This window comes from Buteo buteo, chromosome 21 (genome assembly GCF_964188355.1).
Source record: "Buteo buteo chromosome 21, bButBut1.hap1.1, whole genome shotgun sequence".
NCBI lineage: Eukaryota > Metazoa > Chordata > Aves > Accipitriformes > Accipitridae > Buteo > Buteo buteo.
Window position 1 is genome coordinate 10,904,286 of NC_134191.1, and position 16,592 is coordinate 10,920,877.

At 44.8% G+C, this 16,592-nt stretch overlaps 2 protein-coding genes across 5 annotated transcripts in view; one reads left to right on the forward strand and one right to left on the reverse strand.

The window, feature by feature from the left end:
- Positions 1 to 635: 635 nt before the first annotated feature.
- SLC25A20 (solute carrier family 25 member 20) lies at positions 636 to 12,393 on the reverse strand. Its single transcript, XM_075052918.1, has 9 exons — positions 12,166 to 12,393; positions 11,350 to 11,442; positions 9,265 to 9,392; positions 6,930 to 7,020; positions 5,847 to 5,964; positions 4,589 to 4,661; positions 3,880 to 3,989; positions 2,326 to 2,450; positions 636 to 1,819 (listed from the first exon to the last, which is right to left on the reverse strand). The coding sequence occupies exons 1-9, from the start codon at positions 12,268 to 12,270 to the stop codon at positions 1,757 to 1,759; spliced, it is 906 nt and encodes a 301-aa protein (XP_074909019.1). The 5' UTR covers positions 12,271 to 12,393; the 3' UTR covers positions 636 to 1,756.
- Positions 12,394 to 12,686: 293 nt separating this feature from the next.
- ARIH2 (ariadne RBR E3 ubiquitin protein ligase 2) overlaps positions 12,687 to 16,592 on the forward strand; it is a 35,081-nt gene continuing 31,175 nt past the window's right edge. Inside the window, exon 1 of one of the 4 annotated variants that reach the window (XM_075052914.1) lies at positions 12,687 to 12,820. The gene's annotated coding sequence lies outside the window, so the exon portion shown is untranslated. Of the gene's footprint in view, positions 12,821 to 13,282; positions 13,437 to 16,592 lie in introns of those variants that run through there. The other 3 variants (XM_075052913.1, XM_075052912.1, XM_075052915.1) reach the window with 3 other exon arrangements.

The window sequence follows — 16,592 nt, forward strand, 5'->3', positions numbered from 1 at the left end:
CTCCAAGCGACTGAGATTTTCCCATGCCAGGGTCTACCCTCTCAGTTTCGCACCCCCACCCTGTAAAACACAAGAGGCTGACTCTGGGGAAGGCAGGCTCCCTTCTGGTCCTTCCAAAGAATTGGGAAGGAAAGTGGGATTCAAGGTTTCTGCAACAGCACTGGATGGAACGTTTTCAGGGCTGACCCTGCTTGCAGAAAGGCAAGGTAAAGACTCTGGCCTTATGGTACAGGCCAACAGACCCCACCAGGCAAACTTCCAGCCTCCTTTCCTGCGGACCACCAGGCCAGATGCTTTCCCTAAGCTCCGCTGTATCTGTGTCCAGGCCTCTCCCTGGAAAACAAAATACTTTCCACAGCAAGATGTGTTATTTAGTGTCTGACTTTATAGTTAGAAAGTTGCATCCGCAACACAGCACCTAAGAGGACTTGTATGACAAACATGTGAAGTACGAACACTCATTTCCATGGCTCATGTCAGAAATCCAAAAGCTAAAAGGCAAGGGGTTAACAATTAAAGACAGCATGGCACAACTTATTTCCCAGTCACATCTCAGAAGTAAGAATTGGAAACTTTTGCAAAACTAACCATGCATGGCCATGCAAAAAGTAAATGAACCAAAGCACACACTCTAGCCAAGCAGCAGCTAGCTTTATTGAGTTCCAATTACACTGCATTAAACCCAAAAGAAATTAAAGTTGCTTTTTGCTTCTTAGCATTAGTCATTTCTCAAATGAAAATGTGATTATGTTTAAGAACATTAAGAGAAAACCAAGGAACAGAAGCAAGAATAATGTTAGACAAGACTGCAGAGGCAGTGTCCCGTTCATGTATCCTCCTCCTGTCTGCGAAACTGAGTTCTTGGAAGTGCTGTTAAACTCTCTCAGGTCATTGTCAGGGATTGAATCCCAGGACACAACATTTGATGAATCAAATTTATCGTGGGTTGCTATGAACCATGCTGTACATTTGAAATCACATTTGGGCTATCTTCAGTGGTACAGAAAGGGATTTCAGAGAAAAGTTCAGGTTGATCAAACACCTTTCCCCACTGGCTGCCTCAATAAAGCTTACTACAAACATTAAGCATAATTCATTTTCCCTCCTAGTTCCACAGAAAAGATCAGCGTGCAAGATCTGATATAGTATCTGTAATACCCCTCAACCCACTGAAGCATAGCTCTAGCCTCCCCTGCTTAGTTCTGTGTTCACTGCATTACATGCATATAAGGTTAAAACCACTGCCAACATAGAAATAGCCACAACTAAAAACATATAGGAGATGAGAATGCTATCTGACATTGCTTGTAGATACTAGTATGTGCAGCTGCTAACTTATGCCCTGAGAGTTAAGTACAGACTGCCAAACAATTATTTTAAGGAAGTTTTTCAGCATTAATAGCTACCTGTTTCTTCAGTAAATAAAGAATTACATTTTTAAAAGTGTCCCCTTCTTCCATGAGGAAGTACTTAAAGTAGTGTGTGTAATAGTGACAGCTGTCTGTTAGCAGCAATACTGCTGTGGTACATTGGCTCAGAAGACGGGTATATCACCTCTAACTCAACTCTTCATCAACTCTGTTTCAGAGCTACATTTCTGAACGGCACATAGCACCACCTAAAGAACGTGAAGAAGGCAAAAAGGTATTAGGCAAGCAATCATTCCTGAAACTTCAAGTGATCATTCATTTATTCCTTTGAGGCAGACTTGCACTCTCTTCCTTCTCCTCTTTAATTTCCAAAGACTTCCTAGTCTTCATAGACCTGGTGCAATCCAGTTAAGAAACTTCATAGCAACTTCAAAACCAAGAAAACATGCCTGGAAAAGAGAGAACATACAGAACAAGTAAGGATTCTAAAAATCTATTCCAAACAAGGTTTTTGAAATGCAGCACTATAAACACCTGATGTGGCTGATGTGGAAGGAGGAAGAGAACAAAAAAAAGTCTTGGACCAGAGGCAAGAATTCTAATATATCCCTCCCTTCTGCCAAAAGGCAGAACTTCTACTCTGTTAGCCAGTCCAAAACTTATCCACACATTTCTGTCTTCCACTGGTGGATATACAATCAGTAGAGAAAGACTATCAGAGAATGCCAACAAAGGGCTTTCATGCAAAGCTTCGAAGGAAGGTTTACTTGGTGTTCCTCCTAGATTAAGGTACATTTTTAGAATCTGCACACCAACAGCCAAAAGTACCTCCAGTGACAAGAATATTACTGAAATGGTACAACAGTAAGCAGCCAGCCATCTCCTCTACTCACTGCAAACATTCACTGTGAGCGGCCAGGTCCCCGAAACCCATCTGGAATTGCAATCTACTTACCGCGTTAGCAGGGAATGCCCTGATCATTACAGCTGTGAAGCCCTTGTACAAAGATGCAACACCTTCCTCTCTGATAAGTTCTCTCAGCACATCTCTAAAGCCATTTGGGTATTTTCCTGGAGGAGCTGAAAGGGACACAAAACACATTAGCTAAGATGTGGGGCAGTCACAAGTGCTGAAGGATGTGGCATATGTAACATGTAATATGGATTTTCAACAGGTTCATATTGCTATACCATCTAGGTGACACCAGAATCCAAGCATTGATTAAGCTACATTGTGACAACATGTGCTTGGGAAAATTATCTATTACAGTCAAAAGCAAGCAAACAAAAAAGACACCTTACTAAAGACTCAGGAAACAGAAGGTAGGTGCTCACCATCACCACAAAGAATTTACATCATCAAGTCATTGGGGGGCAGGGAGAAAGGAGAATAACTTTTGTCAGGGTTGGAAGCCTGAGCTGTTACTTGCACTGCTGATCACAGCTCTCCCAAAAGCTGCAATTAGGAGATAGGAAGGTCAGATATAAAAATTAATGAAGCTGGTTTATAAGAAACAGAAAGTGATCTTATCACATGCCCCAGCCAAGAACAGTAACAGACTTCAAGTGCAAAGCACAGGCTATTTTAATGCTGATGATACAGATTTGCTGAGGTGTTTTAAAAACATCATTCTATTCAAAGAACAAGTTCTTCCTTCTCCTGACACTTCTCTGGAAAGTACTGCCTCTGCCAGCCCTCTGAACAAGTACTCCACAAACCAACCCAGTTAAACAGAACCACCATTAACCCACATCATCTATACAGCAGCATTGAGGATTGGCTCAGCGGAACAAGGATGCAAAGCTGTAATGTATTTCACACTCAGCCCTTGGTATGATATCAAAAAACCACAGTAGCCATTATTCAGAGAAAAAGAAAAGAAGTTTCCTGCACTAGATTATCATGATCCATGACTCAAGAAAAATGGTTACCACCTAGCAGAGAGGTAAGTCCACAGACAGACACTATGGGGATCCTTAACAAAAGTATACCTTGACTAGGACTGCCGGAGAAACCAATGAAAAACCTGTCAAACTTCACTGAAGTGCAAGGCCTGGGGCCATCCTCACTATAATTAGGCCACAGATACTTAAGAGCAGAGCTGCTATTCTAAAAACAATGCTCTCAGCAAGGCATGCCCAGTTCCTATGAATTTCAGTTAGCACAGGCTACAATTTATACAACTATGTCTGAAGTGAAATAACAAAATCTCTCAAAGAATTACATTTGTAGTAAAATAGCCATGACAAACAGCTCTATTATTATGACTTCTATGCTTAGGTTTCAAAGCAGGTATCTCAAATTGGGATCATTATATCAGCAGGGAGGCAGAAACAGAGAAGCGCAGCCTGATTTGCCAAAAATTTGTGAGGAAACCAACTAAAAAGCTAGGAACACACTTGGGTTTTTCATGTACTTGTCTCAAGCAGTGCATCTGCTATCACTGCCCAGCCCATTCCCAGGAGGACTGCACTGAGTGTGGCTGTGATAAGTTGGGATGCAACTCACCAGTCTGGAAACGGGATTTGAGGACGTCTGGTGGAATGGCAACTGCCCAGTTGAAGATCCCAGCCAGGCCCCCAGCAAAGAGGATCCTAGGCGCACTGAGGTCACTCACACTGTGGCAGGATTGGGGTGGGAGGAAAAAGAAAAAAGAAAAGAAAAAAAAAAAAAGTAAAAACTCATCTGCTTTGACTAAGGTGACAACCAAAGAGGCAGCCTGGCTGACAGCCACAAGGCAGCACAATGCTGCAGTACAGACAGAGTGCAGTATCTGAGCAAGATTTCCAAGAATCAGTGCCCTGTGGGCAAAATGTACTAACTCTACCCTAAAGGTTCAAACCTTTTCATTCAGCAGCACACACACAGATGCTCTGGGGGAAAAAAACCACAAACAAATGAAAAACAAAGAAACAAACAAAACCCCAACAACAAAAACTCCCAGCTCTGTGCACACACAGGTGTGAAAGTGAAGAGACCTACTTTAAGTATTCCTTTCTTGGCTTCTAAAATCCAAGGCTAGAATCAGAGAAAAACTCAGAATACTATTTTAATTGTCAGTTAACCCCAGACCAAAACAGCTCAACTCACAAGACAAGCCACTTTGGTTTTTTTAAATTTATTTCAATGATACTGCTCTAAATCTCTTCGTAACTGAGGAGATTAATCAGCAGTGTCTGGGAATTCCAGAAAATTATGATTGTGAGATTTTACTAACCTCTTTCCCTCAGGGGTCAGAATGTTCTTCAGCCATTCGTACGTCATGAAGTACATTCCACTGGCTGGGACATCTAGTGGGTAAACAACAAAGACTGTGAGTAGTGGGAAACGAAATGAAGCCTAGAGGCACAGCAGCCACATGCCAGGTCAGCAACACCACTAAGTACATCCAGATTCCTTTTCTGAACCTCCTCTACAAACAAACTAAAATCTTCTGTTGCTCTAGAGAGAAGAGCCTCAACTTTCCCAGGGACAGCAGGTGCTAAAGACAAGAATTGGGAAAATATCTGTTCTCAAGCGCTTCTGTCAGCAGCCTTTCAAATCAGACTGTAACCTGCCTGCTAGCCATTAAGTTAATGATGAGACAGCTCTAAGCTTTCTTAATTGCTGCACAGCAGATCAGAGCAGTTCAGGAACTTCAAGAGTTTTGCACACTATTTGCTCTAATAATTCTATTTTGGGGTGGGTTTGGTTTTTTTTTTTTTTCAGTTGATGGGTTTTGCTTGGTTTTTTTTTTAAGGTACTCCTGCAGCCCATTCTTAGCTCATGCCTAAACTGGAGAACCAGCCTCTGGTTAGGGACACTGCCAGAGTTACATTGCTAGCTGCTATGCTTCTATGAGAAGCAGAGGATATAACTAATTCCTAAACCGAGATATCAAAATACAGACATTTCAGCTTATCCTTGGAAAACATCACCCCAGTACAGGGAACAATCTAACGCTTTTCAAAGAAGAAAGTACCGAAACATGTACAGGATTCAGTGTCTGGCAAAATTACTTTGTTGTTGTTGTTGCTGTGAGAGGGGTCATGACATCCCAGTCCAAAATAACCCACACTCAAGCAGGTAGAAAGCATAACTGCTGCAATCACATCTTTTAAAGCAGTCAGCATTATACAGCAACAGTCACAATCCTTCTCCCAAGGAAGAAAAGAAACCAAAAAAGCTCACTTCTATATTTTTCTTTTCTCTCTGCTCCCCTCCTGAAGTCTCTTATTCTTCTTGGCTTCTCAGATCTTAATCACTTCCTATAGCTCTCTGATCCTTGTCATCTAATCTCTCCCTCACTCACTGAGAATCTCATGTTTATTTCTCAGTCCCTTTGAGGCATTGGAGTAGCCCTGCAGACTGCAAAAAAAGGGTGACACAGCATCTCCAATTGGCTAAAGGGACAGTAAGATCCATGATACTATGTCAGGCTTCTTATCTTAAAGTACCCCACACAGAAGAAGTATCAGAACGTCTCCATCAGTTACCTCTCATGAGGGTGAGCACTGTCCCCTTGTACACGCCACGAATCCCAGCCTCGCGGTACAGCTGTTTTGCACAGTCCAAAGAGCCACTGTATTTAGTTTCACCTGTAGCTGCCTGGATCTGGAGGATTAAAGTGAAGGTTTCTGGCTGGTGAACAATCATTCAGCTAATAGTTAGAAAGCCACGTGCATGTTTCCAGAAAGGACGGAGCACATACTCATTCCACAGGCACTCTTGCATATGAAACCTCTGTGTCACTTCCTCAAACAGCGCTCTCCCATTCAAGCTGAGGATAGGTTTACTGTTCCATGCAGTGGCTAGATTGTCCCTTATTTTTTCCCGGTGTAAGTGTGAAAAAACTGAAGTCAGTTAGGTAATTCTACACTTGAACTGACAAAAAGTAGCCTTCAAATAGTTTAGCGAAATTCAAACAATTTGTATATAAAATCTTCCATGATAATGTCATGTCTGTCAGAACTTACATGTGACCACCCGTCACCATATTAACGGAGTTCAACATTGCCTGAAATAAGCAAAGCTTCCCATCTCTGCTAAAGATGGTATTTTAATTTGTTCAGGTTTATATTTTCCAACAATACTTTAAAAACCTTGGAGGAGGTGTAGAGCTAACAGTCACCCAAACATTAGAAAACTATTTCGTGTTATTTTGAAATGCATTCCTTAGCTATGTATTGGGAACCTGTCAAGGTAACAGAAAATCTTTACACTAGAAAGAGTCCTTACGATCTAGCAGGTTTGCATTTTTTTAGAAAAAGTTTCATTCTGAAAAACTGGACTTTTCCATACTTTGAAGTGGACTGAGGCATCCACCGATGCCTCATATAATGCCACATAGTATAAGGCTTGTACTCTGTAAAATGAATAGAGCAATGAATGCCGTATGTACTTATACTGTCATGGTGAGTTTGTATAATGCTTCTTCGTGACACAGTTGCATTAAATGACAGTTGTCTTAGTCCTGTCAAAAAACAGAACAGAGTAAATACGCTAACCAAAGAAGTTCCTGGTATGGAAAAAAAAGACCCCTAAAATTAAATTGCCATCACCACCATCGAACGCCTTACCTGCAAAAGGCACTTGATTCTCTCTCCTGGAGCCATGATTACTGTTGTGAACACTCCCGACAACATGCCAGCAGCAAACAGCTGAGGATATCTGCCCCGAGGAAACAGAAGAGACCCTAACACAACACAGTACATAGGAAACAAAGGGCAGAAAGACCCCTGTATCACCAGATTACCCTGCTCCGCACAAGGCTAGCAGTAGAACTGGAAATGCATCCACTGCTTTTGATCAGCATGTAAGTGCCTCATCAATGTGTAATTAGAGCTAAGCATTTAAGATCTCTAGGATTCAAAGCCCTGGTTCCCACAGCAACCATAATTCAGCTTTTCACATCCACTGCATTTGCTAATATTTCTTGTACTTGCATTTTTTGCTACAGCATCCCCCATTGATTTTTATACTCAACAGTCTCTTCCTCCTCCAGTCTCCCACACTTTTCTCAGTGACCCCAGCTTCCACGCATATTCCTGTTTGTGCAGCCAGAAGCCTTCTTTCTTTAACCTCTCAGTCCCTCACTCCTTCAGCCTCTGCCATCGTCGAGTCTGTTCTACCAACCTGCCATCATCCCACACATTCTGCACCCACTTTCATGTGGCAAAGTCTCCATGACAGAAATCCCTTTAACAGACTGAGTTTCTCCAGCCAAATTTATTTTTACATCCAACATCCTGCTACGTTCTCTAGTAAGACGACCTAATATCTCAATTTAATTAAATTTCACACCTCCCACTTCTCTCCACTTGCCTGAGAGATGGCATTCTATTGAGGTTTTCCAATTCTGACACCTTTCATTACTCTTAAATTCTCATTAAATCTTCCAGACCATTCAGACCTCCCTCACCACTCCACATGCACCTCCTGCTCAAACTAAGCTTTCAGTTTTCTAACTCACTTTGGGATTATTCATCCCCAGAAAAGATAGAACAGGGTCCCCAAGTTTCTCTCCATCTCCTTCCTTCCAAAACTTCCCTTAAAAATCAACACAGGGAACCACTGCCATCCTGCCTGCCTCTGGATCCATAACCATGGTGCTAAGAGTCTGAGCTTTCTTTTGGGGCCTCACATCCCATGCACACTGTATCTTACTGTGTAAAGTCTGCACCTAAGGTACAGCACAGCTGGGCACAATGACAGTTCCACCATCTATGTGCTGACCTTCATTCTTTCTCTCCCGCTGCTCTGTTTGGGAGGAGTTCTGCATAAAGACTCAAAAAACTACGTTACCCTGCTCTAGCTTGCTCCTTAACACTTCCCTTTGGTATGATGTGTATAAAACACAAGGCACTGAGGTGATAAGGCTGCTGGAAATAAGCCCACAGCCCATTTGTTTCCTTGTATTCTCCACTCCTTATTGTTCCCTTGGTCTTACCCTTCAGCTTTGTCTGCATGAGGACACTACTCTGGTAAACCGCAGGGTAAGCTAGCAGTGCCCCAGCATCTCAGCACTGCCTCCCTCTGAGCAATCAAAGCAGAGAAAGCTCACCCCATGTCACAGCAGTGGCTACTTCTGTACAGCCAGGTGCACTCACACCCCCCGGGAGGTCCCTGCACAGGCAAGGCTCCAACAGAAACCACACCTCCCCACCCCACCACGGCTGGCTCAACACAATGGACTGCTGCTTTCTGACAGAGCTCCTACGTATTGCACAAATAATAGAATAAAATGTTCCTAAGCTACAGTTCTGTTCCTGTAGAGCAATAAATCACAACTCAGCAAAGAAGTTAAGAGAGTACTTTATGGGTTGGGGGCTTTCTTCATGCGTAAGTTAGCTTGTAGAAAGCCACACAAAGTTTTCTTAGCTTCCCATCTCTTTTCCAGAAGGTTAGACATGCCTGAAAGGGGGGCTGCTCATAAACACCTCTTTTCAGAAATTAATAATAAAAAAGTTCTATGGCTATTATTATATCCTAATCTAAGGACACAGGAAGAGTCACAGCTAACAGAAAAGAGAATCAGGACCATGAACGTTGTCAAGACTGCTTGACCATGAATTTATTTCTCCTATAGCTTCTGTTAATAGCGAGACTGTTGGCAGGCAATCATTATATAATTTGCACTGTACTCATCTAAAACGGAGTTGTTCCTTAATGGCTCTTTCTTGCGTAGAAAGGGAATTGCATAGCACCTGCCCACATGCTGTCTGTTTTTAGCCTGTGCTTTCAGTCCCACGCTTCCAGAAGCATTAAAACACATGAGTGTTTTATTTTTTAGAACTATATTTATAACCTAGGAGAAGAGACAAATTTACACCACAACTTAATGTGCAACAATACAGCAGGCTGCAAGAGCCTTAGGGTGCCTTTCCCAACTGTCTGATTAACTTAAAAACTCACGTCAAAACGTCATCAGGTTTCCTCTGTTGGAGTCTTTTTCCCAAGCCAAATCCAAAGAAGCACACAGCAAACATGGGTGTCACTCCGATAATAGGAGCTGCCATTCCTCTATATAAGCCTCGGACTCCCTGCAAGACACATTATCACAAGAATTACTTGGTTTTACATAGACTTTGCACATATTTCAACTTATTGAGAAACAAAAGGCTACAATACAAGACAGTATCAGTCAGATAGTCAAATTAATCAGAGGAATAACAGGGTCTATCATTCATTTGCAATTACGTATGTTTAGATGAGGCTCAGGGCCTGTTGCAGAGGAAAGCTATCCTTCCTGGAGAACACTGGCACCACTTACACCCTTCTGTTCCAAAACTGTTCATCCTGTACTTACCTCTCAAGTATGAAGAAGTTAAAAGCCACCTGAATAGTAGTCCTAAAAGGTTATGACAAAAGTCTTCTCTCTCAGATACATACAAAAATGCACATGTGCTTTATTAATAAGTCATCAAATGCAGTAGTGTAAAATCCTGACACTAAGCCTGAGAAGGCTGAATTGAATTCACTCTTTAGACAAAGGAAGAGCCAGGGAGATTAACGTGAACTACTTCACTCCCCACACAAAGTTAGTTTGGAACAAATTCAAGAGCAAATTATTTCTTCTTTCCTTCCCTAAGTCAAAACGTTTTCACCATATAACTTTAAGTTCCTGATGTTTCCCTTCAGACTACACACATGGAAAAATTCTAATGCAGACCCCAGCAGTAGCATTTATTTCATTTATCTTGCCTTTGAACTGAACTTTTTCTAATAAAAAGGAGAGTTATCTTTCTAGATAAAGGCTAGATGCACAAATTAAATATCTGCTGGTCTGTCTGCCCCCTCCTCCCCCCACCAAATAAATCAGTGTATCTCAGTATGTGTCTGTACACTTACAGGCACAACTCACTGTAATGAAATTGTATCTGGCTGACAAAGATCAGATACTCCTGCTCAACCTTCCCATGAGCAGGGGGAAACAAAAGGCCTTGGCAGAGAGGTTTAATAGTTTTCCTTATAGAAACTGATGAGTATTGAGTAGGAGTAGAGAGGCAGCATTACTTTTGAACTTCACATCACAAGGCTATTATTATGGTTCAGCTCTGACGTCCGTGCTTCAGCAGGGGTGTTAAAAACCGCAAGGGATTCAGAGCCAGTGAAGTGTTTCAGCGCTTTGTGGGAGAGACTAGGGAAGCAAGATTTACTTTGGTTATATAACAACCTGTTAATACCATAATGAAAGTAGATTTCAGATATGAGGCAGATCTTTCATTTCACAGGGAGTTACCTAACAAGATCCAGTGGTACTTCAGACTAGTAAACAAACAGTTGGGCCTTATAGCCATTGTTTCCAAATGGTAAATAGCTGCTGGGAAAACTTACGAAGCACAAAACTGGATTCTATGCCACTTAAAGTCTTTAAACCAAGGCTGTGTCCCTTTCTAAAAACAAAATAGACTATAGTTCAATCACATGGTATGGCTGATTCAGGAGCGAAAACCACTGTCCACCTTCTGAAGAAGATTGAACAAAACTACTATAATTGACCCTCTGTTCTCAAAAAGAAAAGAAAAAGAAAAAAATCTACTAATTAATGCTCCTCTGCCTTCTCATAGATGGCATAACACATTATAGAAGAAAGTAAAAGTACTGCTTGTATCAACAAAAGTCATTACCTATTTTAGGATTTACAGAGACAACTCCAAATACCAAAGACAGCAAGATTCCACTGACTACAACAACAAAGCCAGCAAACAACTGCCAACATTCACTCCAGTCTACAACTTCAGATATTAATATCATGCTATTTTGAACTAAAAGCATTTCTTAACAAAACAGAGACACATGCACCTGGCACATGTGGATGCTAAGTACTCCCCAAGTTTTGTAATCTGCTTAAGAATTTTAATTAGAATCAATTCAACTGATAACCCAAGAATTGTATAGTCTCCGAGGGGCGACATTCCCACACAATTCCATTCCTGCGATGTACAGGAACAACTGATGTTTTTGGCAGGCATCGCAGATGACATGCCAACACAGTACCTCTCCAACAAGAGTCTTTCTGAAGCAGTCAAAGGTCCCAGAATAGAGCGGAGGCTGACCAGGCTGTGGCTTAGGCTGGGTTTGCAGTCTGACCTAGTAAGACAGGATAGGAAAACATTATTTTGTTAAATATTACTGTCTAAACTTTGATTCAGAGAACATCTCTGTATGACTATTAAGGAGTAAGTTTTGCAACCGGACTTTACGATATTGGTAGAGAGCTTAACATCATTTTGGCCCTTTGCAGAAGAGAAGGGATTGAATGTTAATGTATTTAACTAATTGCGGGGATGACGTCAGGATAACAACCCCACCTCAACACCCGAGAACTAATGCCGTCCCACTGCTCAGCTCCTCACACACTCGGTGTGTGGGAGTACTCTCCTTCTGGACCCCCATTTATTACACACACACCCCCCGGCTCACTCCCGGCCTCCCCGGGAGGGGCGCGGGGGGGGCCCCCGCCGCAGCACGGGGCTCGGGGGAGTAGCTCTCGGGCTCTCAACTCCTTCCAGCGCCGGGAACACCGACCCGATTTTTCTCGTTTTTTACCATAAACCGGCCGCTGACTGACGGACCCGACGGCCGCCAGGGGGCGCCCCGCCGCGCGGACGGCCTGCCCCGCGGGGCACGCCGGGACGCCAGGTCCCGCCTCCCCCGCGGTGCACGCCGGGACCTGTAGTCTTCCCCCTCCCCGGGAAGCGTTGCCGTTCCCCGCGCAGTGCCCGCCGGGAAGCGTAGTCCCCGTCCCCCGGCTGCCCCGGACCGCAGAGCACCGGGCCCCGGCCGCCTCCCCATCGTACGCGGCGGCCTCACCTTGATGGTGTCCAGCGGGTGCCCGACGAACACCAGGCAGACGCCGCCGAAGCCGCCAGCGAAGAAGTTCTTCACGGGGCTGATGGGCTGCGGCTGTTCCGCCATGGCGGCAGCGGCGGGTGAAGACCGGGTCCGGGCCGCTGCGTCCCCGCCGAGCCAGTGCCGCCCCCTCCGCCCCGCGACCTTTACCCCAGTGCCGGGCCGCGCGGCACGCCGGGATACTGGGGGAGGTGAGCGCGGGGCAGGCCGGGATAGCGGCGGCCCTTTGCCCGCGGCGGTGCGGGGGTGGCGGGCTCTTTCCCCGCCGCGGTGCCGGGCACTGTCATCGAGCGGTGGCACCGGCCGAGGCCGGGCCGCTGGCCCTCCAGCGTCTCCCGAGGGTGCTGAGCCGGCACCTTGGGCGGCCCCGCGCCGCCGGCCCGACCCCGACCACCTCCCCCCGCCCGCCGCAGTGGTTCGGTTGTTCCCCCCCCCCCCCCCCCCCCGGCCCAGCGCAGTGGTCCAGTCCGGCCCGGCGGCGGCTCCGGCCCCGCCCGGCGGAAGTGACGCCACGCGGAGGCCGGTGCTTCCGGCGTGCAGGCAGTGGCGGCCCGGCAGGAGGAGCCCGGGGAGCCGCTCCCTGCCTCCCCCGCCCGGCCGCGCTCCGCGGCGCCCGGTAAGTGCGGGGGGGGGGGGGGGGCTGGGCCACAACGCGGGGGAGGGAGGAAGGAGGTGGCGGTGGGGCTCCCGCTGGGGCGGCCTGTGCCGCGTCGTCCCGCGGTGGCGGGGAGCCGGGGGTGCCCGGTGAGCGCCGCCGCCGCCTGCCGGGCCAGCGTCCCTCAGCGGGCAGGCGGCGAGGTCCCGGGCGGCGCGGCAGGTCCCGGGGCGGAGTGAGTCCGGCGTGAGGGACGCGGTGCCGCTTCTCTGCGACTTCGGTGTAGTTTAGTGCCCGGTAGCGCTCCGCCCCACAGCCGGGGCGGGGGTCGGGCTGCCCCGGGGAGAAGCCGCAGGCCGTGAGCTCTCAGGCCGGCACTCGGTACGGGCTGCGAGTGGGCTGTGCTGGGGCTCCCTCCTCGCCCTGCCACCGTTCGGGCTCTTCCTCCACAGCTCCCTTCTCTCCCCCAGTGTTCCTGGGCTTTCCTCCTACAAGAATGCAGTGTTCTGGCCGTGTGGGACGAGTACAGGATTTAGTCTTGCAGGGATTACGAAAGAAATGGACCTGAAGTAATTTAAATGAACTGGGTGCCTTTCTGCCCAAGGGCAGAGATACCGTGGAAGGCAGGCTTGTGTAGGTATGTGTAAAATAACTTGTTAAAAGTGGTAATAGATTATAAAGGACAGGAATGAAATGGATTAGATGAGTTGGGAAGGACAAGGCAGTCATGATAGTATGAACAAAGACTGAGAAGTGGGAAGAGACGGTGCAGGTTTGGTGCGGGGAGGGTGATATGGCTGCAAGGAGGTCTCTGCAGAGTCATCTGTGGTGAAAAGGGTGGGGGATGTTCTAGTTTCTCACTATTGGGATGGAAAAATCCTGTCAAAAAACTCAGTGGAGAAGGAAATGGCAAGATACGCATGCTGCATGCGTGAAGAAGCCATTGGGGATGATCCATGGATTACAGGTTTGAGTAATGTAGACAAAGGTGCAACTAACATTGATAGTTGATGTGGAGTTGGGGTTGTAGATGGCTTCAGAGAAAAGAGAGAGCGTCAGCCCATTTAAAGTTTAAGTAGTTCAGGAGGCAGACTTGACTTAGGCTTTCTCTATTTCAGAATTATCAATAAAGAGGTGAGAGAAGAAAAAGGCGCCTCAAATGGCTGTGAAATACCAACAGAAGAAGTAGGAGTATCCTACGAAGTACTTACTAGAGAAATCCCACAGAGGTAGATGCAGAGGGCAAGAAATCAGAAAAGAATGATGTAGTAGGACAAGGTATGAGGTGGGATAATGTAATTTACTGTGTCTAACTGTGGTGAGGCCAGAGAGAGAGAGACTGATGGTGGCATATTTGAAGGCCTTTTGTTTCAAGAGACCTTGTTAAGAATTGTGTTGCAAAGCAGGAGTCAGCGAAAGGGCATCTCTGTTGGATCTGATATGCGGCAGAGTGTAGGGGTGAGTGTGTTTACAAGTTCCTGCAAGGAGGCTAGAGGAAGAGAGGGGATTAAATTGTATTGGTGTTAGTGAAGATGAGGGAGTATCTTGGATGAAAGTGGTAAAGAAGGACCTCATCCTCCCTTGGGTAGGAAAGCGATCTAAATATGCTTTAAAACTTTATAATCGGATTTTGAGGATTATGGTAATTATTTAATCTAAATACCCTTTGCTTTTTTGACCCTCTTTTTTGAGCTTAACATCTTTATTGTCTTAAAAACTAGTGCTATCAAGTATTAGCTGTGTCTTGTCTTAGTTTGTACTCGGAGAGCTTGTGGTTTGGTCATGAATGAGGGCATTAGGCTGAATGTTAGGTGAGGCGAGTTCTGTTCCTTGTTTTCCTAGTACCCTGCTTTGCTTTGTCCACAGAGCTTGTGCCTTAGCCTTCCTCTCTTTTCATGCATGTCTGTGTGACATTCAGTTACGCTGGAAGTGAGCTCTTTCTGAGAATGTTGTCATAGGAGTCACAAAAGTTGTCCAGACTGCAGACTGTTTTCTGCTTGATATATCCCATTTGCCCGTGCAAACAGTTCCTCTGTTCAAATAAGTGTGTTAGTGGCACAGAGAAATGGCTCTGCACTCTTCTGAGCTTCCTCCCCAGCAACTGGTATGGAACTGCTGAGCTATTGGGTAGGCCCATTATTCTGCTTAGATATCTAAAAACATCTCATTGCTTGGATGGGACTCACCATGTGTTGAGATAGCAAATGGACCCAATGTTTTGGAGTTTTTTTCCTGTCTCTAGGGCATGGGATGATCTGAGGGAGTTTGAGAAGTTTCCTGACTGGTGAAAATGGCTCAGGCTTCATGATGCTCTGAGGTTGGCTGAATGAAGCTGTTGCACACTGGGCTATTGATATCTCACAGTGGTTTTGGATTCTCAAATAAGTTTTTCCTTTAACATAACATTTAACAGGTAAAGATCCATTACTGCTTTTATGCAAGAGGTCAGTGTCGATACAGATTAAGCCCAGAACTGAATTATTAACTCTAAGCAGGGTAGAGGGAGGGACAATATAGGTTTGCCTTGTGTCTGTCAAATCAGATTTGACATCTATCTTCTTCCAATATGGAGAGACGGTGCCTCTGCTCCACTGAAGTTCTAAGGGAAGCAGTGCTATAAAATATTTGTCTGCTACTTATGTTGTGGATGGCTAAGGAATCAAGAGGCAGATGAAAGGAATGGAGACCAGAATTCAGGGGATAATAAAATTAGCTGCTAGCCTTCATCCTCTTCTACTGGAGGTTTGTATCTGCTGAAATCACTGCAGCTCCTCAAATTAATTGTACGTTGCATCTCTTCCTTGTTATTCTGGGCTGCCTGGTCAGGTTACTGGAAGCAGAAAACAAATGAGTTGAGGAAAAATAGTGAAAATTTATGTTTGATATTTCCTGTGCCCTGAAGTCAGGATTCTCAAAGCTTGATGATGGTTTCCCCAGCAGCTACAAATTGTGATACTGTGGGAATGTATTTGAGTAACAGAGCTAACAATGTAGTAATGCAAAATGCAAATGTGTGTAAGAAACCCAATACATGCTGCTTGTGAAAAAATATAGCTTTGACTTTATATATGTATTTTTATATGTAAAATTTGGTTGCAGCATTGTTTTAAGTCTTTTGTATTTAATATATTCTCTCTTGAAACTAAGTTTGGTTAAATGGAAATTTGTGATTAAATATGAGCTGACCATAATTCAAGGTTGATACGTGCTCTACTGCTGAACCTCTTAGAACTCAAATCCCTGTGGTTTGGTTACACAAGCAGAAGGTTTGTAGTTCAGATAAATAAATAGATAATGTGACTCTTCCAATACCAGTGAGAATAAAAAAAAAAAAGTTGGCTGTTCTTATTCTTCTTGAATAGCAGCTGTCAACACTTGAACATAAATTTCTACATTCAGAAGGTAATAAGTGTATATTGAGAAGGTAATAAAATGAGAGAATTAATTTTATTTCCCCCTCAGGTGTAAGGCCCAGGCCACATCACATCCAGTAGAAGCTACTTAAAGGGATTAGCTAATTTCACCATTTCTTTTGAGATGGTATTGAAGACTCTTAAATTGGGTGTGAGGTATCTGTTTGCTTGTCTTATTTTCTGAAGTCCTATTTAATGGCTGTGGTTCTGAAGCAATATGGACTTGTACAGGGTATCACAGGTTGCCTTTCTAGCTACTGTGGTCATAGTTAAGGGGTTTGTGTTTTTTCCTGTTGGTGAAATGGATATGATGCTTTTCTGCAGCACTTCAGGCTGTTGGTAAAAACTTAATGTCATAAATTTAGTTGTAGCTCTGAAAA